The sequence below is a fragment of the Choloepus didactylus genome, chromosome 18 (assembly GCF_015220235.1).
Source record: "Choloepus didactylus isolate mChoDid1 chromosome 18, mChoDid1.pri, whole genome shotgun sequence".
Classification (NCBI taxonomy): domain Eukaryota; kingdom Metazoa; phylum Chordata; class Mammalia; order Pilosa; family Megalonychidae; genus Choloepus; species Choloepus didactylus.
Window position 1 is genome coordinate 6,139,702 of NC_051324.1, and position 27,483 is coordinate 6,167,184.

Consider the following 27,483-nt stretch of genomic DNA (forward strand, 5'->3'; position numbering starts at 1 on the left):
CCATTGCCACTGATCTAACACCAGCTTCTCTTTCTTTGCTGCTTTTCACTCTTAAAAATGGATTTCTATGCAAGACTTGCCTGCTGGGACAGCCCTTTTTTCTTTTCTGCCCACTCAGGTCCTTAATAATCTGGAGAGTTGGGCAGTTGACTGCTTTGCTTGTGCATCGTCTTTGATTTTTCTCTGGTTGTCATCCTCAGGAAGGAGGTTTGCCCTTTTCTGAATTTGGTCATGGTTGCAATTCATATTGCAGGCATTCTGGAAAGCAGCTCCCAGCTCCCATGTAACCAGATCATAGGAAGTCTGCTCGGAGTCCAAGGGCCCTTGTGACTCGTCTACCATCTGCACCAATAAGTCTGTATCTCTGACCCGTGTCCTGATGGTCCTTTAAGAAGGAAGGATATAGTAGTGTGGCACTCTGGAAAAGGGACTGAGCTTAGATTGGCCTTGTTACATGGTTGAAAAGAATAACACCCTTTTCCTCAAGAGGCTTTCCCTAGGGGAACAGCGCGAATTTCTCTTGAGAGATCTCTTACATGCCAAACCCAATTGGTTTTCACTGGGTTTGGGATTCAGGGGAGATTTATCTGGTTCTCGTGATTCCCCAAGACTCTTCGATTCTTCTTAGCAAAGCTTTTTCATTGTTTTAAGAAACACTGCCTTTTCTATAATTTAACGTTGCAGAGCTGTACTCCATCTCTTCTTCGTGTAATGACTCCCCCGTGAAATGATTCATGGAGTCCAGTTCTCTGATGCCAACAGCCCAAAGATCTTCTAGAACCTCCTTCCGCAGGGTGGGAGAAGCTATGCTGACTCAGCAAGGACTTGGGAAGGAAGCCACAGAAGTTCACACACCGTGTTTTACCACACGCCATTCTCCTCAGGCCTGAAGGGGACTTAGGTGGGGCCCTGGTTGGATGGCGGCTGTTGAAATCCACCTGGCTCCAGCCCTGGGTTGGCACCCGCCTTCTTCTGTGACTCCAGAGAATGTGGGTTTTAACGATCTCTCCTGAAGGGCTGGCGAGAGCCGTGATGCCACCCACCTCACCTCCCGTTGGCTTTTTGGAAAATACATCCAGGACATTTTGGTGCCAGCCCTGGGAGTATCAAATGGCAACATTTTGTATTTAAAGGACATTGACGTTTAAGATGGAAAAGGAATTTGGGTTTCTAAATTAAAAAATTAAGGTTGATTTCATATTAAAATGTGGTATAAATTCCATCAGCCACACATCTAAGCCTCTCCTCCTCAGAGGAAGATTTATCGCTTCTCCCAGGGGGAATTTGTGTTCTCAGTTCCTATTTCTGTCCCTACTGCTTGGCTAATGTAGGTCAACTCTGTGAGTAAACATTTGCTTACTTAGAGCTCAGAAAAAAGATCTGGAGATAAGAACAGGCCTCCTGAAGTCCCTGCTCTCAGCCCCACCCCAAGCCCCTGGTAGGGTCTCAGAGGAAGGCGAAATTAGGCAGCGGGGCCACCTAGAAGTCAGGCAAGCAGAGGGAGCTGGCTCTGCGGCACAGGGCAGAGTGCCTGGCCTAGGGGTGGCTCCGGCAGTGGAAGCAGGGCTGCCCTGCTGCAGGCTGACTCCTTGCGTGGGAACCCCCACGGCCTGGCAGGGCAGGGGTCAGAGCTCAGAATAAGACTAAGAATAAAGACCAAGGGCAGTATTAAAGAGCTGGAGCCGTTGTTCTCAAAACTTGGATCCTGGCCCAGCATCTTCAGCATCACTGGGGAACTTGATGGAAATGCTGATTCTTGGGCCCTGACCCAGACCTACTGAATCTGAACTTCAGGGGTGGGGCCCAGCAATCTGTGTTTCAACCCATCCTCTAGGGGAGGCACAGTAAAGTGTGAGAAGGACAGCTCTGGAGTTGACAAGAAACCAGTGGTTCTTGCTCTGGGGTCCTTGGGCATCCAGGAGTTTGAAAAGGTAGTAAATGGATTTCCAGGACTGATTTTGAGCATTTCAGAGAGCTGAAGATAACGGGTATATTTGCCCAGAAAAAATGCCACTTAGGCTACTGAAACTGTCATTTTTCATTGCTGCTGCCTGGAATTATAGCAACTTGGTTTAGTAATGGTTATTCTGATCAAAAAGCACTGGATGATAAATTTGAATGCCATTAATTCATTAAAAACAGATATATGGATTAATAATTACTGAACGTATGTAGGGTTTTGGTGAGGAGGGGCAATAAAACGATTTCAAACACAAGATCTAAGGCAGTGACGAGGATAATTAAAGAAGTCCTGGATGACCCAAAATTTGGGAATCATCAATTTGGGTTCTGTCCTTGCTTTGCCATTTATTTTGGCATAACCTTGAGCAAGTCTGATAGCCTTCTTGTTCTCTCATTTTCCCACCTATAACATGGGACTCATAATGCTTGCTTTCTCTTTGTCCCACTTTTAAAGACAAATCAGATCATGAGTAGTTTTTTTCCAAGCAAATGGGATCCAGCCCATGTATAAGTGACAGCACTTCGGAAATGCTGTTCTCTCTTTAGGTGAGTAATACATTGTTATTCAGTGCCCAAATGATAGTCTTAGAGATCTGAAAACACTTTCCCAGTGTAGCTTTAGGATATTTAAGACCTGGCTTGCATGCTTGGAGAATTTGATGAAACATTCGTGAATAATTTGAAATTTCTCGGGAAAGGATGCAAAGACCAATTCAAAGTATGCCTGTAATTGGCGGTTTCCTAGTCTCTAAGGAAGAGGAACTGGAAAATCGAAGGAAAGAGAGGGAGAAGAAAGGAAGTGAGGGTGTTGACCCAAAGAGCTTGCCATGACAATCCAGGGCGCTTTCCTATTTCTGCATTTCAGATGTTAGAAAGAAGGGAAGAGGCGGACAGATAAATCCCCTTGTGCCGTGTTCTGCTCAAACAGCCAACAGTGGGTGGTGGGGTGCTGTAGGAAAAAGCCAAGTCAAATTAATGCACTGCGAAAAGGAAGAAAGACTTCGTCCAGTCAACTTCTCAAAACTATCATGAAGCTGCATGTTTTGTGGGTGCAGGGAATGCCCGGTCCTTCTTCTTGCTACTCAGGAGAAGTATCACAGAATTCAGGGATTTACCAAGGCTTTGCAGTAAGTATGTGGTTGCTGTGGCTTGGATTAGTCTGCAAAACAAATAAAGGCAGCACCATTCATCGAAAGCTCATTGCACCTTTAAATTCATTTACATCCATCAGATCAAGGAACCAAGCTGCCCAGACAATTTGCTCTGAACTGCGGAGACTTTCCCTGAGGCTCTGTGGATAAGTTATAGCTTCTCTGGGCCCCGGTCCCCCAAAATCCATTTTAGTTCTATAATCTCGTCTTTTGAAACCCTAAATTAGGAAGAATCCTAAGCACTCCTCTGGGTTCAACTCCATTCGACCCACTTTAATGGCTGGGGGAGAAGGAGGGATAAAGCCATTTATTTCTTTCAATCCTCCCAAATACCCACCCCCAATAGTGGCCTCAAGTTATCCAACACGCTTAATAGGGACAATAATGTCCAATAATGTTGATGGGAGTGATTTGGGGCCCCTTCTAGAGTCTAAGCACTTTGAAACAGAAATTGGGTCTGACTCCTCTGTGTGTGTCCACAGGGTCTTTCTCACAGCAGATTGTTTGTGAATATTTACTGAGTTGCTCTATGATCATTTTATTGAGTCTAATCCCCAAAGCTGATCATCCTTCTACAATTAAGTCTTTTGGAAGAGGTTTGGAATAATGTGGTGTCATTTAAGATTCTACCCAGGAGAGTGATGCCCAAGGAAAAGAACTGTAGGGGAGAAAATGTGCGTGAGAAATGATCAAGTGTCACAAGCCCCCGCAGGTGTACAAGGGCCCATGGTTGGCTCTGTCCTAAGGCACGAGGGAGTGGAGAAACTTGAGCCTCTTGCAGCCTTGAGCCTGAAAGGAAGGAAGAGTGAAAAGTGTTTCTTTTGAGTTCTAGGAGGTGGCGGTAGGACTTCACAAAAAAGGCAATTGGGAATCTCCACTTGGTGATTCAGAGGTAGGATTTTGGAGATAAATGTTACTTTTAGAAACTGTCATTTGGACTTAAGTTAACTTCAAGGGGCTATTTCACTAGGATTTCATGACTATTTTGAAAATGTGAATTCTATTACTGGTAATGTAAATGTGAAACAATCTTAGACTCTGGCTCGGCACAGGCTCCAGGCCCAAGAACCCTTTTTCCACTGTTTCAAGCTGTTCTTGGGATTCTGCATTGAGCTCATAACCCTGCCTTTCCTGATTAAAAGTCAAGGGAGGTTGTCTTTAAATTCATTCAGAACAGCTGCAGGGAAAAATCCTAAGCCCATAAATGCACACAAATAAGGGCAAAGTAAATTCTCAGGAGAATTGATTAAGGGAATTATAAAAGAGAATTTTTGCTAGTAGCTATGAACTGTTGGTTACTCAGCGGTAACCAAAAAGCCTTCAGGATGCATGTCCAGGAGGAGGGAAGAAAAAAGCCAGTGTATTGTGGTTTATTTCACTAGTCAACTGAAAATTTCCCATGATTCAATTCACGGGAATCAGGTGGGGGTGGGGGTGGGGGTGGGGGTGGGCGACTCTATAAGGTAATCCTCTCTTTGGTGTGCAATTGAAATGAAATCTGCTATCCAGCTAAATCACTGGAATGTTTTAATTCAATGTTGGTCATGAGGAGGCATAGATTGTGATGTAGAACCTGAAGCCATTTCATTAAAAAATTTGGTTTATCTTTGCAATTTTCACAGATTATATTTTCACTGTACCAAATTCCAACTGAATTGTTGAGGCATAAAATGCTTTATGAGAGCAACTTAAATGCTTCTAAGGGTCAAGTGATCCCTTCAAACATTTGAGAAAAGAGGCCAAGAACCAGGCTCAGGAAATACAGGTTCTGCCACAATGGGTGTGTGTGTGTGTGCATTTTTGCAGTGAACAAGCTCTGGAGATTTACTTTTATATAAACCTAACATAATTACACTCTAATTCTGCCAAAAGATGGCAGGTATTTCTGTTGATCAGCTAAAAACAGTGCTGCCTCATGAAAATAACATAAGGACAATTTACAATTCACTTGGCTATGAGCTTTGGATTTAGGCCATTTATGGCAAGGTTTAAAATTTGGAGAGGATTGGAATTATTTCAGATTTGATAGGTGAAGTGAGATGTCATTAGTACTTTTATTTTGCATGCATTTAAATTCTCAATCTCAATTTACAGAAAATGGGACCATGTGGGATTTGAGATATTACAAAAAATCTCTTAGGCCTCCTTAATTTCAGCTTCATGAACAAAAAAAAGAACATGGGGACTGGACTAGGTTAGGAATTTTCAAGCTCTATTCTGGAGAACCAGGACCTCTATAGGGGATACTTGGGGGGCTTCTGTGGGGGATAAAGGGAGGTCGGGCAAATGGGGCAGAGTCCCCCAACACTGTTTCAGCCACACAGCTCTTTTTTGATCTCTTAAACAAATTTTGGGACAATGTAAGTTTTCTTTAACAATTAAAACATATTGAAAACCAATATTTGTCAATTGGCACTGATCTTTAATGACTCTTAACTTTTCTTCCTTCTTCCAATTCTTCCTCTCTCCTTTCCTCTTTCCTTATTTTTAGAACTCAAGTAATAGAATGAAAGAAAAAAGAAGCTCTCTTGTAGAATACCATGCAATCCACAGAATTATACTTATGTGCCTTCTTACCACCGGTTCCCCTGAAGAGTTGAATCTCTGGGGACGTAACTTGTCCACTGATGCTGGCCTGTGGTGCTGGGTTGAGTGCCCTGAACACAGTCTGGTTTGTTGAGTTCATGAATTGAAGAGGCCCTGAGACCCTTGCTTTTTCTTTCCTTCTCCCTGTCATTTGCCTGAGTAAGCACATGCTATAATGCACTGGATTTGAATTGCATGTTTAATCCGTGATTGGGTGGAAGAGGTTAAACCTCCCTGCCCCAATCTCTCAGACAGCAAAGAGATTCCTCTTGGTTCTAGCTCTTTGAGAAGTGCAAAGCCAAACAGGCCCCGTGTAGGACAGACCTAGGGTGTGTGCCTTGCCATGAGTCTGAAGTTTTTTATAGCAGAATCTACACCCTTGGGAAGCCTGGTTGAGAGGTGGTGGCCGAAGATTAGGGACAACTGATGACTCCTAATCAAGCTTTTATCATTTTGCTCATTAAAAAATATCATTTCATTATTTGCTAGGGCTTCTTTTCCAGAAATAACCTAATGATAGAATGGACTTTGCATGCACAATTTCTGCTGAGCAATATTTCTTTAATATGTACACTATTTAATTCTGGAAACCTTGAGAACAAAATATATCTCCATTGGGCCCCAGTACAAAGATGGGTATTTGATTCTCATAGCTTACACAAAAGACATTGTTTTTAAAGGTATCAAAGGTTAAGTTTTATTTTTATTGGGTGTTTTTACTGATTCCCAGAGATTTAATCCCACAAACCTCAAAGAAAGCGTATTATCTATCATCCAAACGCCAGCTGCAAGACACAGGCTCAGAATATTTAATAAGTGCATGAGTCCAACTTTAAATTGGTCATGGACAACTTGGGCTGGCTTAAAGATTTTGAGTCTGTCTACTCCATTTGCCTTCAGAGAATTAAGGAGAAAAGGATGCCAGTGAGGTGACAGATGTTTAAGGCCACGTGGACCTAGACTGGGGTCCACTTGGAGAGGACCCTTATGGATATGTATTTGCCTACAAAATACTCGTGAGTAATTCTTCTATATAACGGTTAAACAAATGCGATTCTGCACACTAGCAATAGGTTTCAGAGAAAGGCTAGTACAGTCAGCTTTGAGTGACATCATATTTACCTAATCTTTCTGTCTTTAGTACCTCCAGAGGAGGGTTGAAGACAAGAAAACAGGCCACACATAAACTTGCCCCCTCCGTGTGTCATCACAGTTGTAAATATTTCCCCAGCAGCCTTTAAATTTCAGGGTGAGTTGTTCCCTTTATCCTTAGCAAACCTCTAAAAAGGTTGTTCCATCAACCAGATGTGTCCCCTTTGCTCATAAGGTTGACACCCCTTTTCAGCACGGGCAGGTTGGACATCCCTGATGATTGGGAAAGTGATTGAACTACAGGGAGGGGTAGCAACAGACAAGATGGAATTTGACAGAGGATTATGATTTCTGAATCTTCATATAATTTTATTTTTCTTAGTTGCTAGGGTGTTGGAACAATTAGAAGGAAAGAATTAAAATGGTGAAACTGTAACCTATAGCATCCTTTGAAGTTTGTTCTATAGCTACTTGTTGAATTGTAATTTGAAAGCTATCACCTTTTTGTATATATATTTTATATTTCACAATAAGGAAATAAGTGCAACTATGGTACTATAACTCATAATAACTTTGGAAATTTCCTATATATCTACTTGTTAAATCATACTTTGAAAGATATTACCTTTTTTTATATATATTTCATAGTAAGGAAATAACTGAAACTGGAAATCTGACCTATGATATTCTTTGAAATTTGCTCTCTAACTACTTGTTAAATTGCACTTGAAAAGATATCACTTTTACGTACATATGTTATATTCTACAATAAAAAAATATGATTTACAAAAATAAAAAACAAGGTTGTTCCTTGATAAGATTACCTACAGTTGGCTGTTGGTAGGGTTTAGACATTAACAAAGAGTTACTTTTGAATTACAAAAGAAAAGGCCTAAAAACATTCTTGTTCTGCTCTAGATCTGCATCACAGACCATACCTAAGATTTTTAGACAATGGATCATAGGACTCTGATATCACTAATTGCAAGACAACTTATCAAGGGCACACATCCACTAGTTGCCTACTAAACTCTGCATCAACAGTCATGCCAATGTGATATAGGGGCCTGGGTTTCTGCAAGTGCATTACGGATCTATATTTTTAAATTTTCTTGGGGAGGAAGTTAGAAGGTATGGGTTAAAGGAGCTTAAACTGTGACTTCGTTCATCCGGCAATTTTCCCTAATTCTATAGATAACCATGAACTGGTGTGAGATGTTAAATATAAACTTTCTAAAAGATATGATAATCCTTCCTCTTTGACCCAGATTATGGCCAGACGTTCAATATTTTACCAGTTATGCTAGAATGGTATCGCTACTCAGTCTTCCAGAAAGGAAGCACTTGATATTCAATTATTAGTGGACTGAAGTACCCCCAAAAACATCTGAAACCAGGGGGTGAGAAAAGGATTATGGTGATGGTGCTTTTAGGAAGCATAGTGATTATATCCAATTTTAAAAGTAGGTGGAGGAAGGGTGGGGAAATCCATAGTGAATTGTCTTTACCTTAAAACCAAACCCAACACATTGGAATTTTAGGCACAATCCACATCGCTAAAGGGAAGCCCTTTGAAGGTGAGTAGAAATCGGGACAAAGAATCCAAGGAGTTTCTGTGGATACAGAGTCTAAGAGGATCTTGGGAACCAATATGGTGTCTTAGTCTAAATGACTTCCGAGGTGCTTTCCAGCTCCCAAGTCACAAGTTCCTACCGTAATATACCGGTAAATAAGGGGCACTGGTACTCACGTGGTATTATGCCTTGATTAGCCAGTTGTTCCTGGGTCCTTCTCTGCTGAAGCCGTAACTGTAAAACTTAAAAAAGGAAGCGTTAGTTTGTGAGTTGGGCCTATTTACCCCTTATATTTGTTACGATTACAATTATTTATATTTTCATCCCTCTGTTCATTTTCTTCCTAGACCAGTTCTTAAAGTTATTGCAAAGGTGATGTTTATTTCTGTTTTAGACATGGAGAAAGAAGGCTCAGAGAAGCTGAGAGGTTGCAGAAGTTTGCAGCAAATCAGTTACAAGCTGGGAATAGAATATCTGTGTCCTTTTTGAAGTGAATGTCACTTTCATGGCACCACGCTCCCTCTCTCCCCACTACACCATTTGGGAGATGAATGTCATCAAATTCTGCTTGGGTGGCAGCATGAGATTTTGAAAGGGGAGACAGAATGAAAAAAACGGCATAGGTTTTGGAGTCCAACCTGGGTCCAAATCTTGTCTCAACCACCTTAATACATGTCTAATTCTGGGCAAGTTGCTTACCTCCTCTGACCCTCAGTTTCCTCATATGTATATGGGAACAGTGCCTACCCTGCCATGTTGCTATAAAGTTTGATAAAACAATGTGCATCATTTGCTTAGCAGAGTACAAGAAGTCCCCAATAAATGGTAATATAGTGAAAGAATCAGGACTCCATCTGGGAATTCAAAGAAGGGGATTTGGAATTATGCTTTGCTTAGAAAAATTACAATATAAATTTTCTAGACTTCATATTATAAAAATTTGTTAGTATCCATAGCACCAATAGATTACATATATCACATATGTATAGTAAGAATACATGTATAAATTATGAATGTAGGATTTGCAATTTTCTCCTTCCATTCAACCCCACCCCCAATATATTCCATCTTTGGACATTCAGCCTCTCCCCAAGGAATCTCCGTTTTCTCAGGGGGATTTTGGGCTTGCCATCTTGGTTCTTGGATTTAAGTTGCACAGAGCAATGATAGAAAGAGAAGAAGCTTTCAAAGGAGCAGGATTGGTTTAATCAGCATACAATGAAAAGAGAGCAAGAACTGCTTTTATGAAGAGGAAATTAGGGGAAAGAGGAACAAAACTGGGAAGGGTATGTGGGCTGAATTTCAAATGTATTTATCATTTCAGAGTGGGGCCTCAGAGAAATTGCAGTCATAAGATACACTAAAAGAGAAATGGGGAAAGACAATTTTAAAAAGTATTGTGATGGGTTTTGAATTGGACTCTTTTGAGCTTTCTTTGGGAGAAACCAATAATGTTTGCAATGTTTTTAATTAATTTTGGTTGCCAAACTGTGCTTCATTAAATAAGTGTCATAAGCCTCATTTTAAGATGACTACAGAGGATGGAATTGCTTTACTTTGTGGATATATAAAAATGATATGAAAGTTTTCTTGCTTAAGCCCCTCCAGACCAACATTACCACAAGTAAAACTTACAAACTCTGAACAAAATATGAAAAACAACTACCTGAATATTCTGAAGAATAAATAAAATCAGGCAGATTGTAGAGCAGAGTTGAAATTTGGAGATGTGACTTGTATGAGGGTCAGTTTCCCATTTTGAGGGGCTTTGCCCTGAGGATGGCGCATAGACATGAAGTGGAAAGGCACAGGTAACTAAAACAAGAGAAAAACCACATGTATTTTTGCCAAGAGTAGCCAGGAGAAGGTACTGAAACAATGACGTCTGGCTACCAGAGAGTGAGGAGTAATCATGGAAGGGAGAGAGCTGAATAAAGAGATCCCCTAACTCTTTGTATGAATCCCACAACTCTCAGGTTGATCTCTGATGACATTTCCATGGGAGAGACTCAAGGCAGCACAGCAAAGCCTTAAAGAATTGAATTGAGGTATGAATCTCTATACACATAGGCAAAAGTGAAATTAAAGTTTGAATCTACCCAGGTTCATTGTCTGCTAAAACAAACAAACAAAATCAGCATTCACTAGAGGATTATACAGAACTGAGGGTCTCCATAATATTAAATTCACAATGTCTACTACACAATCCAAAATTACTTTACGCACAAAGAACCAGGAAAATGTTACTCATTCTAAATTGCAAAGACAACAAACACACAAATTTTGAGGTGTCCCAGATGTGTGAATTATCAGATAAGGGCTTTAAAGTAATTTTCAACTATGTTCAGTGAAGTAAAGGAAAACATGCTTGAAATGAATACAAAGATAGGATATCTCAACAAAAACATAGAAAAACATAAAAAGAAACCAAGAGGAAATATTAAAACTTAACAGTAGAATATATGAAATAAAATGCTTATTGGATGGGCTTAATAGAAAAATGTTATCAGAGGAAAGTCAACAAGCTTGAAGACAGATCAACAGAAATTAACCAAGCTGAAGAATAGAGAGAAAAAAGAAGAAAAAAATATAAACAGAGTCTCATGGATCTGTGGGACATAATTAAAGAGTGTGACAACAAGTAATTAGAGTCTCAGAAGGAGAGCAGAAAAAGAAATAATGGCCCTAAACTCTCTAAATTTGGTGAAAGACAGAAATTTAAAGATTCAAAAAGTTCAGCAAACCCCAAACAGGGTAAATTCATAAAAACCACATCTCTCTATATGTAATAACCTGATGGCTGAAGACAGAAGACAAAGAGAAAATCTTGAAAGGAGCCAGGGAAAAGCAACACATAATATAAAGAGAAACATTGATTTGAATGACAACAGACTTCTCATAAGAAACTATGGAAGGCAGAAGACAAACAAAACCCCAAGAAACTATCAACTAGAATTCCATATATATATAGAAACTGTCTTCCAGGAATTAAGGTGAAATAAAGATATTTTCATTAAAGGAAAAATAAGAGAATTTGCTTCCAGCAGACTTCACTACAAGAAATGCTTAAAGAAATGCTTCAGGCTGAGGGTAAGGATACCAGAGGGAAATCTGGATATTCAGGAATGAATAAAGAGTATCAGAAATGATAATTGTCTAGGGAACTATAGAATACTTTTATTTTTCCTCTGAAAATTAAAAAAAAATACATATGACTGTTTAGAGAAAAATTATGACATTGTCTTGTAATGTTTTTAGGGCAGATAATACAGATGACATATAACATAAAGGATAGCTGTGGGAGGGAGACTGATAAAGGGCCTTTATGGTTGTGAGAAATCTACTGTTTACATGCAGTGGTACAATATTTAATATATAGACAGTGCATTATTAATGAAGTATACTGTAATCCTTAGAAAAACTATTAAAAATTCAAAGAAGTATATCTAAAGAGCCAATAAATTAAATTGAATGCAAAAATATTCAATTAATCCAAAAGGAGGCAGGAAAGGAGGAATATAGGGGCAAAAATTGGAGTAGACAAACAGAAAACAAATAAAATGGTAGATCTAAATACAATCACATCAATAATTAATTAAATTTTAATACTCTAACTACTTAAGGTAAAAGGCAGAGATGATCAGAATAGATTAAAAGGCAGTGAAATCCAATTACATGCAGCCTACAAGAATCACACTTTAAATACAAAGACTCAAACTGGTTGACAGTAAAGTGATGGCAAAAGATACATCATGCATAAGAAAGCTGGAGAAGCTATATTAATATCAGATAAAATAGATTTCAAATCAAGTATTACCAGTCATAGAGAGGAACACTTCATAATTATAAAAGAGAGGATTTATCAGGAAGACATTGTAATTTTAAATGGATACACTACCCCTAATAACAGAGCCTCAAAACATGGGAAAAAATTGACAGAATGAAAGGAATAAATATACAGTTTCAAAATCATAGTAGAAATATTTGATAGAACTAATATCAACATTTTATAGAACTAAACAAAAAGTCACCAAAGACAGGATTTGAACAACACTATCAAGTATCTTGATTTCATTGAAAATTAATTAAATCAATTAAATCAATTAAATTAATTAATTTAATTTAATTTAATTGACATTACAACTAACAATGGCAGATAGACATTCTTTTCAAGTGCATATGGTACATTCCACAAGTTATAGTGGACCATATAACAACTTTTGATACATTGAAAAAGACTGAACGGATATAGAGAATATTCTGTGACCACACCGAAATTAGTTGGACATCAAAAGAATATAGTATTCAGGAAAACACTTGGCAATACACTTCTGAATGACTCGGGGGTCAAAGAAGAAACCACAAGATAAATTAGAAAATATTTTGATCTGAATGATAATGAAAATACACTGTATTAAAATGTATGGGATACAACTAATGCAGTGCTTAGAGAGATTTAGAGTTTTAAATATTTATATTAGAAAAAGAGAAAGGCTTAAGACTGGTGACCTACAATTCCACGTTAAGAAGCTAAAAATGAAATTCACCCAAAGAAAAGTAGAAAGAAGAAAATAATAAAGATAAGAGCAGAAATCCTCAAAATAGGAAGCAGACAAGAAGTAGAAAAAAATTTAAAAAGTCAAAAGTTGTTTTATTTAAAAGATCAATAAAACTGACAAACCTTTAGCTAGACTGATCAAGAAAAAATAAGAGAGACTACAAATTAATTAAACCAGAGTTATATCAACGGGTCCTAGATGTTAAAGGGCATAGGAACAGCTTCCAGTTGGCCAAGATGTCTATGTAAGGCACTCCAGGGTGCCATTCCCTCAAAGAATCTTTGCGCAACTAGAAAAAACTGGCAGAGCCGTTTTACTCAGAATGCTGCTAAACAGTGCCCTGGGTGAGGGCCAAATCAAGAAACTGCAACTCTGAAAAATGGCAGGAGAAAATTGTGGTGTCTTTGCTGGCTCTTCCCTCATCCCCACCACACTGCAGTTCTCTGGCCCTATTCCAGAGGGAGCAGAGAGCCCCTAAGCACATACTGGGGTGCCTGTGTATCAGCGCCAGTCTATCAGGTGGCAGCCAGAAAGAACGAACTTAACTTCAATAGCAAATGCAGACCTAGGGGTGACGAACTCACTCAGCTTTTCTTTATCTGGGATGTCTTAATCTCTCCTTCATTTTTGAAAAATAACCTCAAAATAGTTAAGCCAGAAACTATCAATGAGGAGAATCAGGCTTTTGACACCCAGGACAAAGATAAGAAATGATCCTCAATATGCTCAAGGAGATAAAGGAAAACACAGAGAAAAAAGTAAAGGATATCAGGAAAACAATGAATGAACAATATGTGACTCTCCATAAAAAGGCAGACATTATTAAAAGGAACCAAAGAGAGATACTGGAGTGGAAGACCTCAGTAAAAGAAAGAAAAATTTCCCTACAGGTTGTACAGCAGATTGGGGCTGGCAGATGAGAGAATCAGTGAATTCAAACACAAGGCAATGGAAATGATTCAGTCTGAAGAGCAGAAAGAAAAAAAAGTATGAAAAAAGTGAACAGAGCCTAAAAAACCTTTGAGACATGATCAAGTGTACCAGTATATGCGTTCTAATTTAACTAAAGCTGTAAATATGCACCTTCAAGAAGCCCAACAAACTCCAAACAGGATAAACTCAAAGAGAACCATACCCAGAAGCATAGTAGTCAAACTGTCAAATGCAAACGACAAGGAGAGAGTTCTAAAAGCTGTAAGAGCAAAGCAACGTTTTAGGTAAAAGGGAGTGCCAATAAGATTAAGTACTGATTCCTTATCAGAAGCCATGGAGGCAAGAAGACAGTGGGGTGAAATATTTAAAGTGCTGAAAGAAAACAATTGCCAAGCAAGAATTTTGTATCAAGTGAGATTATTTTTTTAAAAATGAAGGAGAGATTAAGACATTCCCAGATAAATAAAAACTGAGTGAGTTTGTCACCACTAGATCTGCCCTACAAGCAATGCAAAGGGGAGTACTTCAGACTGAAAAGAAAGAACATTAGACAGTGGACCGAGGTGGAAGAAAGAAAGAGATGTAATTTCTAACAAGTACAGAAAAGAAGGTGGGAGGAAGGAGGGTATAGGAGCAGTGCCTGCGTATGCTATTGAAGTTAAGTTGGTATCAAATCAAATGTGAATGTTACAGATTAAGGGTGTTAAATTTTAACCTTATGGTAACTACAAAGAAAATACATGAAAAATATATACAGAAAAAATGAGAAGGGACTCAAAATATTACAATACAAAAAATCAAATAAATATGAAAGTAGGCATTAACTGAAGAATTGAGGGACAGAAAATGTAAAGACTTACAAAGATAAAATAGCAAAGGGGCAGAAACAAGTCATGAATTATTGTAGTAACTTTAAATGTATATGGATTTAGCTCTCCAGTCAAAAGGCAGAGATTGGCAGAATGGATTAAAAAGCATGCCCCAACTATATGCTATATAAAGAGACTGACCTTAAATTCAAAGACACAGGTGAGTTGAAAATTAAAGGATGGAAAATACACTGTTCCAACAGTAACAAAAAGAGAGCTGAGGTAGCTATACTAATGACAGATGAAATAGATTAAGTTAAAAACTGCTATGAGGTACTAAGATCACTAGATAATGATAAAGAGGTTGATTCAGCAAGAAGATTTAACAATTATAAATATATATGCACCCAATGAGAGAGCACAAAATATATGAAGCAAATATTGACAGTGCTGAAGGGAAAGACAGTTCTAATTAATATCAAGGGAGTTCAATACACCACTTTCAATAATGGATGAACATCTAGACTGAAGATCAATAAAGAAATGGAAGACTTGAGTGATACTATAAACCAACTAGACCTAACAGACATATAAAGAACACTCCAACCAACAGCAGCAGAATACACATTATTTTCAAGTGCACATGGATTATTCTCCAGGATAGACCATATGTTAGTTCACACAACAATACTCAACAAATTTTAAAAGGTTGAAATCATACAGTGTATCTTCTCCAACCACAATGGAATGAAGCTAGAAATCAATAAAAGAGAAATAACTTGGAAATTCACAAATCTAAGTAAATCAAGCAATGCACTCTTAAAAAAACCAATGGATCAAGGAAGAAATCACAAGGGAAATTAAGAAACACCTTGAGGCAAATGAAAATGAAAACACATGTCAAAACTTACGTGATGCAGCAAAGGCGGTACCAACAGAGAAATTTATAGCTATAAATGCTTACATTAAAAAAGAAAAAAGATCTAAGAGCCCTAACCTCACAACTGGAGGATCTAGAAAAAAAAAAAAAATGAGCAAAGTAAACCCAAAGTGAGCAGAAGGAAAGAAAGAAAGATTAGAGTGAAAAGAAATAGAGAATAAAAACACAACAGAGAGACTCAACGAAACCAAAAATTGGTACTTTGAAAAGATCAATAAAACCAATAAACCCTTAGGTAGACCAACAAAGAAAAAAGAGGACACAATTAAGTAAAATCAGAAATGAAAGGGGGCAGATTACTACAGACCCCCACAGAAATAAAAAGGGTTATAAAATGATACTACGAACAACTGCATGCCAACAAATTGTATAACCTAGACAAAATGGAGAAATTTCTAAAAGCACATGAACTACCTACACTGACTCAAGAAGAAATAGAAGATCTCAACAGATCGATAACAAGTGAGTGAATCAGTAATCCAGAACCTCCCAACAAAGAAAAGTCCAGGATCAAATGCCTTCCCTGGTGATTTTTACCAAATATTCCAAGAAGAATTAACACCAATCCTGCTCAAACTCTTCCAACAAATTCAAGAATAGGGATCACTTCCTAATTCATTCCATAATACCAACATTGCAATAATATCAAACCTAGATAAAGATACCACCAGAAAAGACTATTACAGACCAATATGCCATGATAAGTGGGACTTATACCAGGTATGCAAGGGTGGTTCAATATAAGAAAATCAATTAATGTAATACACCACATTAATAGGACAAAGGAGAAAAACACATGATCATTTCATTGATGCAGAGAAGGCATTTGACAAAATCCAGCACCCCTTCCTGATAAAAACACCCAGAGAACCAGGAGTAGAAGAAAACTTCCTCAACATGATAAAGGGCATATATGAAAAATCCACACGTAACATCGTACTCAATGGTGAAAGACTGAAAGCCCTTCTTCTAAGATCAGAAATAAGACAAGTATGCCCACTGTCACCACTATGATTCAACATTGTACTAGAAGTTCTAACTAGAGAAATGAGGAAAAAAATAGAAATAAAAGGTATCCAACTGGAAAGGTAAAAATAAAACTTTCGCTATTTGCAGGTGTCATGATCCTATATTAAAAAAATCCTGAGAAATCCACAAGAAAGCTTTATCTACTCTACCCATAGCAATTTATAGATTCAACAGAATCCAAATCAAAACTCCAACAGCCTTCTTTGCAGAAATGGAAAAGCCAATCATCAAATTTATATGTAGGGGCAATATAAACCATAGCCAAAATGATCTTGAAAAAGAAGAATAAATTGGAGAACTCACACTTTCTGATTTTAATACTTATTACAAAGCTACAGTAATCAAAGAGCATAGTACTGGCACAAGGACAGACATATAGAATCAAACTGACAGTTCAGAAATAAACCCTCACATCTATGGCTAATTAATTTAAAATGAGGGTGCCAACTCCACACAATGGGGAAAGAATAGTCTCTTCAACAAAGGGTGTCGGGAAAAGTGGGTGTCCATAAACAAAAGAATAAAGGTGGGTCCCTACCTCACACCAAATACAAAAATTAGCTCAAAATGAATCAAAGATCTAAACATAAGAACCAAAATTATAAAACTGCTCGAAGAAAACATTTGAAAGCATCTCAGGACCTTGTGCTAGAGAACGCTTTCTTGGACTTTATGCCAAAAACCTGAGAAATGAAAGAAAAAATAGATAACTGAGATTTTGTCAAGGTTAAAAGCTTTTTTGCATCAAAGGACTTTATCACGAACGTATAAAAAGCAACTCACAGAATGGGAGAAAGTATTTAGAAACCATGAGGGATGTTTATATCCAAAATATATAAAGAACTTTTATAACTCAACAACACAAAGACAAACAACCCAATTTTAAAATAGGCAAAACACTTGTATAGATATTTCTCAAAAATAGATATACAAATGGTCAGAAAGCACATGATAATATTCTCAACATCATTAACCATAAGGGAAATACAAATTGAAGTCACAGTGAGGCACCATGTCAAACCCACTAGAATGGTTTTTATTAAAAAAAAAAACAGAAAGTAATAAGTGTTGGCGAGGATGTGGAGACATAGGAGCACTTGTCCTCTGTCGGTGGAAAGGTAAAATGGCACAGCCACTGTCAACAAGTTTGGCAGTTCCTCAGAAAGTTGAGAATGAAATTACCATATGACCCGGCAATCCTGCTTCTAGGTATATACTTAAAAGAATTGAAAACAGGGACTTGAACAGATATTTTCACACTGATGTTTTCATAGTGCCATAATTCACAATTGCCAAAAGATTGAAGCAACCCAAGAGTGCATCAGAAGACAAATGCATAAATAAAATGTGGTCTATTCATACGATGTTATGTTATCCAGTCCTAAAAAGGAATGAAGCTCCAATATGTGCAACAACATGAATGAACCTTGAAGTCATCATGTTGAGTGAAATAAGCTAGACACAAAAGGACAAGTCTTGTATGACCTCACTGATATGTGGTAATCAGAATAAGCAAACTCAGAGAGTCAGAAACGAGAACACAGATTACCAGGAGCCAGAGTGGAGATGGGGAAGGGGGCATTGATGGTTAATCAGTACAGAGCTTCTGTTTGGGGAGATGGAAGTTCTGGTAATGGATGGTGGCGACGGTAGCACAACATTGTGAATATAACTAACAGCACTGAATTATGTATTAAAACGTGATTAAAAGGGAAAATTTTAGGTTGTATATATGTTACTAGAATAAAATTTTTTTAAACACTGTAGAACTGTACAACACAGTGAACCCTAATGTAAACTATGGACTATAGTTGATAGTATAATTAAAATAACATTGCTTCACTGGTACTACACTAATACAAAGTGTTAATGAAAGGAGAAATTGAGTGTGTGAGGGGGTATACGGGAACTCTGTATCTCTTGCATGACTTTTCGATAAACCTACAACTTCTCTAATAAAAAAATTAAAATGGATATTGGAGACTATTATTAACAACTTTGTGAAAAAAAAAATTGACAGCTTGGTAATGTTGGACAAATTCCTTGAGAACTTCAACTTCCCAAAACTGACATAAGAAGAAACAGAATATTTAAATAGCTCTGTATTTATTTAAGAAATTGTACTGATTATCCAAAACTGTCCACAAAAGAAATCTCCAGATCCAGATGTTTTCACTGAATTCTAGCAAAATAATATGATAGGGAATACTTTTTTTGTGTGAGTTCCTCCTCAAATAACCTGCATAGTTTACATATTACACCAGCAGTAAATAAAAATCTTCAATAATTTTGCCTTTTAATGCCACAGGGCTCGATCCAATAAGGGAAAAATTTTATAGAGATCTCCCATTGTTAGGTGCAGCCTTCAAGAAAGCTTTTTCAATTCTGTAGACAAGGAGTTTTTTGGGTTAGGTTGAGCTGATTGAGCTGATAAGGGTGATGAAAATAGAAATGAAAGAGAAAAATACAAAAGATTTTGAAGAAAAAGAATTTTCAGACTTTTATCGTAAGAGGGAAGAGAGAAATATATATTACTATCTGTCAAAGGGCTTGTTAATATGGGGTCTTTGGCTGTGTTGTAGGATTATAAGAACACCGTGATGTGGGCAATGTCTGTATACGTGCATTTTTCCCTTGGGAAAGGGGCCATAGATTCCCAAAGAGGTCCAAGGCCCTCAAATTTAATCACCATTAATGCAGTAGCTTGAGAGCAGACCTTACATTAAAGTTATAATGAATCTGACAGAGGAGTCTGAAAAAATGATGTGCTTAATTTTAGATAATCTGCATTTTAGGGGTCCTGGGAAATTATAAATAATATGCCCAACAGGCAGCTGAGATAGGATAAGGATGGCTCAGGACTGGGACATTCATTTTAAGATTGCATTATAAATAAAAGCATTAAAGGAGAGTTGGTAGAAGGTATAATTTATTCCGTGCATCCAATATTGAGAAATCACTCATTTTCATACTCTTCTTTTCTTGGTTAAAATTCTGTCAGTTGCAGATTTTTTTACAGTTAGAAAGATTGAAGGCATTCATGCATGATTTCCATTCTACCATTCAATAAATATATGATTGCCTACTATGTAAAAGACAGGGTTTGCTGTTGTTAAACAGTAATAGTGAATAGGACAGATTCTGCTTTTATGGCCGTAACATAGAAGTTGGGGAGATAAAATAAATTTTTCCTGAATGCAAAATATTGTTAGCCTTCTTTTGTTTTTTTCCCTGCTTCTCTTTCTTTTCTAAGTACCATCTGTTTTTCAGAACACATCTTCCCCCCAAAGAATCTGGTTTTCAAGGGCTATTAATCTCTCAAAACTGCATGCAAAAAAACAAACAAATAAAAAAACTGTTGCTTGTATTTGTGTATATATGCATATTTCTGTGGACTAGTTTATGACTTTCATCATAATTTGTTAAGACTCTGGGACACACAAAGGTTAAGAACCATCAATTCACATCGAGACTAGATCATCTCATACCTGTACTAGCAGGCTTTCTCCTTGTCATCCATCGTACTCGGCTTTACCAGCCTAACTTCCCTAACATACTATTTTACTTTGTGAAGTGTCCTACAGTGGCTCCTTATTGTATTCTTTGGGGTCCTTTACACAAGTACTATTCTCCACACAAATCTGGTCTGACTTCTCCTGATTCTAACCCCTGCCATATGTTTATATTCCTCTTTTGCAGCTCTCAAATTTTTTCTTTTAAACTCAAATAAAGACAATTAGGCTCTGCAGTTATTTCCTCATCCAAGTCATCTGTTTCATCTTTTAGTTGCAATTCCCCTAAATCTTTGTCTACAGTTGAAATATATTTCCTCTTGCACTTCTTGGGTACTGCATCACTAGCATAGATTTTTCTCATTTTAATGTTTGGCAAATTCTTCAGCTTGATATCCCCTAAAAGTTTTCAGGTTAATTGCATTTACAATGTCTGGAATCTCAAGGCCATATCCTTCTCATCGTTAGCACACATGCCATTGTCTGCTTGTTGCTTTCTCCTGGTGTCCCCGTCCCTGTCCGTCACTGATGCTGTTACGTAATGCCATCTGTTCCAGTTCATTGCTGAAACGATTTAACTATTTTTTATTAATTCAGAAGCATCTTCCTTTGAATATTCTACTTTTTGGAACATGAGATGATTGTGAAACAACATTAATTCTTCACCAATAATGTTGAGATGCAAGTCCTTTTTGTTCTTCAATTTTTCCTTTTTTTTTCCTTGTTTGTGGGCCTCTCCTAATTTGAGTTGCTTTTCTACTAAATGGATGGATGACCTTTTTTTTTTCTCCTGCCCTACACTTTTCCCCTTGGCTGCTTTTAGGCTTCCCAGCCCGTCACATCCTGGCCCTGAGCATCGACCGTGACATCTGCCCTGGTGCAGGACTCCACAGACGGAGAACCAGAGCAGAGCTACCTGGCAGGACCACCCCCCCCCCACCACCACCAATGCAGTAGCCTGAGGGCGCCTGGGAGCATATCCCTCACCTTCAATCATGGGAATTTGGTGTACGGCTTAAGGTTAGCATACAGCTTTAATTTATTCCAATAGTTGGTCAACTATTCCTGCCAGGTATTGAAGAGGTTTGCTTTTCCCACTGATTTGTAATGCCGCCTATATTTGCTAAAGTTCTGATACAAGCCATGCTCTGTTTCTAGGTGTTAAGTAATAATTTATATACTTCTTATCTTTTTTAAAAGCAAGGGTAGAACATGTTTTTCATTTCAAGATGGGGCACTGAGCACACTCCCTGGATTCCTAGAAATAACAGAAACAAGAATTTCAGAAATCCACTGGAAAAGAAGAGGATTCCTCAATGGACCAGAAATTATGAGCAATCTATGAAACATGAAACAAACATGAGATTGGATTAGAAAGCAACATTCCCAGATATATGCAAGTGAGTGCTCAAAAGCACAAAGGCAGTGCCAAGAGTCCTCCCTGCCCCAGGGCAGGAGGGGGCTCAAACCATCAGGGTTGATAGTTGGGGTGCTAAAGCATGAGGTCACCCTCTACCGTATCCTGCACCCCTCTCTGCACTGAGCCAGACATCAGCTGTGTGGGGTGGGACTGTCTGCCTCCATGGGAGAGCAGCAAATATGGCAGCTTGGGTGGGCTCTGGACGGCTGGCAGTGCCCAAGAGGGTCAAGATTTCTTCACTGCTCCTGACTCATCCCATCCCTATCTCACAACCCCTGGAATCAGATGAAGATGCAAGTGCCACCATTGCATCTGACAGCTAAGTGTCTGCAGGATCTCCTAACCTGCAAGGAGAGTCAGCACTGCGCACAGAGACACACAATGTACCAGTGAAAGAATGGACACCCAAAGTCACAGCGTCATCAAACAGAACAGGCCTTTCTCAGAGACAGGCAAGAAAACATTCATCAATTAAAGAAAAAAAGAAACAAATTAAAGATGAGGTAAAATTGTGTTCATTAAAATAAACTCCAGTAGAAGGTTGGATTTCAGAATGAATAGAGCAGAAAATTAAGCTGGAAGGTCAAGCTAAACTGTTCTCTCAAAATGTAGCACAAAGAGATAAAGAGGTGGAAAGTAAACACAATATGCACTCAATGCAGAAAAACTGCAGAATATAGAAAAGCTTCTGGGAAAAAAATATATATACTTATCCCTGAACCAGAGAAAACTATTGATAATATTTGATTCTTATACTTAAGATCCTTTTTCTTTAATAAGCTGCTTTTTATTGGCAATACTCACAGATATATTCCCATGTCATTTAATATCCTTCAAAATATGCTACTTTTATAGCTGCACAGTATTTCATTTTTTGGTTATTCCATAAGTTACTGAACCAAATGCCCATCAGCGGACATTTAGCTTGCTTCTAGTTTTTTACCGTTATCATGAGCAATGGCCATTCTTTGTAGTTAATTTTTGGTAAGGATACATTCCTAGAAGTGGAATTGTTTGCTTACAGGAAATGCCAAATTTGAAGGCTTCTGGTACATATTGCAAATTGTTCTCCGGAGAGGTTCTGATTTTCTTCTCACTAGCAAAGTGTGTCTGGGTTGACCTTTTCCCTTGGGTTTTGCTGGTTCCTTATCACTTGGAGGCTGTTCTAATCCTTTTTCCTACGAAGCTGGAGGGCTGGCTGCCAGTCCAGTGTTCCCAGCCGAAAGGGAGCGACTAGAGAGCCAAGCCAGGGTGATCTCGGCAGTGGAATTTGTCCCTGGGTGGCTGCTTCTCCAGGTTTGGCCAAGCTCCAATGTCAGTGGTCAGAGCTTGAATGACCGTATCCCTTTCCTGTGACAGCCCCCCACTGCTCTGTGGGAACCCCCCACTCCCTCCATCCTTGTGCTACGTGAAACTACCCTTCCCTCTGGACACAGCTGCCCTCAGCTCTTGCTTGCCTTCCCCCTCCACTGCCTCTTGGTGTTTTGCAGATCAGCACCTCCCTCGAAGCTTTCTGCTTAATGTGGCCATTTGTGTACCCAGGGCTCTTGGCAAATCTCCACTCATCCACTGTAGCTAAAAATACCCTGAGCAGAGGGTTTTTTTTAAAGTTTTTATTGTAGTAACAGCCATACAACTCCAAACTTCCCATTTTGCCACTTTCAAGTGTACAATTTAGTGGTATTAATTACATTCACGAGGTTGTGCTACAACCACAAACATCCATTACCCAGACTTTTTCATCACCACAAGCAGAAACTGTACCCATTAAGCAATAACCCAGCCTTACACTCACCCTCCAGCCTCTGGTAACAAGCCGTCTACTTTCTGACTCTGTGAATTTGGTTATCACAGGTATTTCATATACTCAAGACCATACAACATTTGTCTTTTAGTGCCTGGCTTACTTCACTCAACTTGAAATCGTCAAGGTTCATCCATGTTGTTGCATGTATCAGAGCTTCATTCCTTTTTACAGTGGAATAATATTCCATCGTATGTATCTACCATATTTTATCCCCATTCATCTGTGAGAAATGGGCACCTGTGTTGCTTCCACCTTTTGGCAATTGTGCATAAAGCTGCTTTGAACACTGGTGTACAAATATCTGTTCAAGATTCTGCTTTCAATTCTTTTTGGGTATATACCTAGGAGGGCAATTGCTGAGTAATATGGCAATTCCATGTTCAACTTTCTGAGGAACAGAGGGTTGCTCTTTGGTCCATGCCTTCCACCACTCCCAGTTCTAATTTCCTACGAATCGCAGATGTTTGTGGAATCTTCTCCTCACTTCCTTTGAGGCCACACTGTTATTTTTGGGAGATGAAGGGAAGTTAGTTCCCAGTACCTTTTCTGTATCACCCCAACATGCCTGTTGGACTGCAGAAATCCCTCTTATGGTTTCGACATTTGGTGTCAATTTTTCTTAGTTTCCAGAATGAGAGCAGTTTTTTTCCCCTGTATTTCTGTGTTCTTTTGGCCGCTGTCATAGAATTGAGTCATGTGTCTGAGCCCCAGTTGCTTCCTTTTAGAAGTCCTGGGCTCCTGATTCTGATTCCCTCATCTGCCTGGCTATTCATGCCCAAATACCACACTATTTAAGTTGTTCTAGGCTTATAATATTCTTTCACATCTGCTAGGGATAATCTTATTTTATCTATCTTTTTTGCATGTTTCTTGACTGTTCAAGCCTGTTTCTTCTCCAAAATGAACTTCAGAATCAGAGTCAGAGGTTCTACCACCATCCCAAACCCCTCCCAAAAGAGGAGCGAATACAGTCCTTTAATATTCAATAATCATAAATGTAAATCCAATCAGTCAAAGAATCAGCCCCCTGTTTAATGATCATTACTAATGAATGTATAGAAACTTCTGGGTCAAGAATAGTGGGGGCCCAGGACTAGGGTTCCTGATGCAGCTAGGGGTGGGGATGGGGTTCCCAAGTCTAGAAGAGGAACAAAATTCTCTCTGTACATCCCCCGGGGTTATAGTTAAAAGCATGTCACTTGCCTGGGCCCATAAGAAGACGCAGAACTCCCCAGAAAAAAGGAGCAGGAGCAACTGTGCAGCTCCCTTGAGAGCTTCAGGTTGAAGAGGAGGAAAATGACAGGACTGATGGACATTGTGACATTTCTATTATCTTACCACATAGACAGCCATCTCTGCCACACATCCGTGTGGTGGGCAGGCCTTTCCTGATACAAAAGGGAGGCAGCATGACGGAGCGAGGGCAATGGGAATGGAAAACGTAGATTTAAGCTTTGACTTGGGCAAGTCACTTATTTCTGGAAGCCTAGTGTTCTCATCTGTATCTAGCCAAGCTATTAATATTATTAATAAATAATAATATCTACCTTACCCATTTCACAGGATTACTGGCATGGAGTTAACCACTTCCTAAACTTTACAAAGTTGTCAAATACCTTTACGTGTTGTATTAATAATGGGTGCTTGGGGAGAGAGCTCTCTTGTTTGGTTCTGATTACAGACATTTGCAGAGGAGGGAGATTTAGGTTGCTAGGGGAATGCTGATGCGTAACTTCTAAAATGTCATCTGTTGTCTTAAACTTTGGCCATGGCCAGGTCTGCCAGTTCCTGGGGGGCAGTTTGTACCATTTGTAGGAAGAGGAGATTAGGGGGCAGGGGTAACACAGTACATGGAGTGTGGGGTGGGAAAAGGCAGAGGAAAGAAAAGGGGCAGAAAGAAGTAGCTGGGTCATGCCCACTATTAGCAAATCAAATCTTTTGCTTTCCTTCTCCCTTCCTTTATTACTTCTCCTTTTTCACTCTGACAAAAATCCTGGGTGTTTTGATAATTCCTGGTAAGGACGGTGAAGGAGACTAATTGCTACTGAGAAATGAAAAGCATCAATCTCTGGGATAGAAGTTTTTATAGAAATCATCTCATTGAAACCTCGCAGTAACCCTGGAGGGTAACCAAGGGTTCAAGTGACTCACACAAAACCAGGGAAGCCAATTTCAAACCCATGACTTCAGACTCTATGTTCTACCTCTTGGGTGCAAGTGCTGAATGGAACAATTAGATGAGAAAACAATAACTTTTGCCATCTTATATCTTTTCTTTCTTTCTTTCTTTTTTTTTTTTTTTTTTACTTTATTTCCCCGACTTTGAGGGGGCTCTTTTCAAATGAAGAATCAGGAGTCACCAGAACATTATGTGAAGCATGTTTCCTACTACCTGCCTCCTAGATAACTCAGCCTAAGAGATGCTCAGCTCAGGATCACTGCCCATGATGTCTCCATAGCAACAGTTGTCCTGGGGACCATCCTCTTTCAGGTGCCCACAGGTAGCTGGGTTACTGCACTGACGGTCAGAGTAGATGAGCCCAGCTTCGCCTCCAACTCGGATGAGGTTCCAGAATGATCCCAGGCTCTGACGGCATCACACAGAGTGGTTGCCATGGTTTTGGCAAGAAGTATTGCTTTTCTGAGGATTGCAAAACACTTTATGTTCCAATCCCATGCTTGTTCGTTCCTGACAGAGTGGAAAATGTGTCTCCTTGGCAGAAACGTTCCTCTTGAGTCCAGCCCAAAGATGACATTTTTAGGAAAGTTTGAGAAGAATCCTGTGGCTGTTACTGAGTCACGATAGGGTGGAAATGGATCTTTTCTATTTAAAGAGTTTTGTGCTACTGTTTGAAAATGTCACATTGCTAGGGAACGGTGCAAATGGAAAACTTTCCATTTGCCATCAACAAAGCTCGTTCCTGAATGTGGAACAATGAATTAGAAGAGAAGTTCTGTTACCTGTCTGACGGAATGGGAGAAACAGGAGGCCACAGGGAGTTTAATTTAAGAACGTTGGTCTGGATAAGCTTCGTGCTCTAGAAAGGATTACTCATCTGGAATATAGCACACGTCATCCTAGACCTCACTCTGCTACTAAATGGCTGCTACTTGAGACAAGTTCCAGAACCTCTCTGCTTCTCCCATCCCATTTCAATAAAAACAGGACAAGATTAGAGCAGGTCAGGAACTCCCCAATTTATCTGGGATTCTGATTAAAAACACATTTCCCAGTTTCCATCCTGGAGACAACCATCCAGTAGGTGGGGTAGATAGAGAATATATTTCAGCAAACACTTCAGATAATTCTAAGGAAAAGGTAGCTTTGAGAAATAAACCTTGCTTCCTGCAAGCTAAAAAAGAAAAAAAAAAAAAAAAAAAACCAGCTTGAGGAAGAGGAATTATCATTCTATGATGTCAACTTCATATTTCTTTATTCATCTACAACTCTGAAAGCTTGAAATTTGCCTTTCAGGTGTTACGTGGAGGTATTATATTCAAATATGCTTGGTTGTGTAATTCTAAGAAGCTCACATTATGTGGCTTAGTTTGATATGTCTGTGTGGAAGAAGAGATTAAATATAGCATTTATTTTTCACTAAGTTCAAATAAACTTTGGATCTTGAAGGCAATGTGGATTTCTTAGAAACCATGGAAGAGGCTGGGATTCTGGACACCATTTCCGCTTCAAACAGATGGCCCCACAATTTTGTTTTATAGATTGGAAACAAAAAATTTGTTTTTTAAAATGAAAATGGGTTTCGGTGCTTTAGCAAAATTTGGAAAACCACAGTTCATGATAGCCCCTGTCTTTCTCTCTTTTTTTTTTCTTGATGAGAATATCACCCAAACTGAGGTGGGGAAGAAATCTGTGGGCAGTTTCTCTTAAAAAACAAAACAACAACAAAAATAACAACAAAAATAAACAAGCAAGCGAACAAACAAAAATTAGAGGAAAATAGGAATTAAGAGGTTTCTACAGTGCTAGACTCACAGAGTAACTTAGTGAGAACAAATATCACAGAAGGAAAAACATTCCTGGTGTGGAAACAGCTGCCAGATGTAACATCCGTGATGAGAAGACACAACGGAAAGCACCAGGTTGGGTC

The 27,483-nt window shown here is 38.8% G+C and overlaps 1 protein-coding gene across 5 annotated transcripts in view; it reads right to left on the reverse strand.

Annotated features, from left to right (window-relative positions):
• MYOCD (myocardin) overlaps positions 1 to 27,483 on the reverse strand; it is a 100,258-nt gene that overhangs the window by 49,486 nt on the left and 23,289 nt on the right. For 2 of the 5 annotated variants that reach the window (XM_037810308.1, XM_037810307.1), the window contains exon 2: positions 8,542 to 8,607. In XM_037810308.1, the coding sequence (XP_037666236.1) occupies positions 8,542 to 8,607 (66 nt within the window). Of the gene's footprint in view, positions 1 to 3,077; positions 3,305 to 8,541; positions 8,739 to 27,483 lie in introns of those variants that run through there. The other 3 variants (XM_037810309.1, XM_037810310.1, XM_037810311.1) reach the window with 3 other exon arrangements.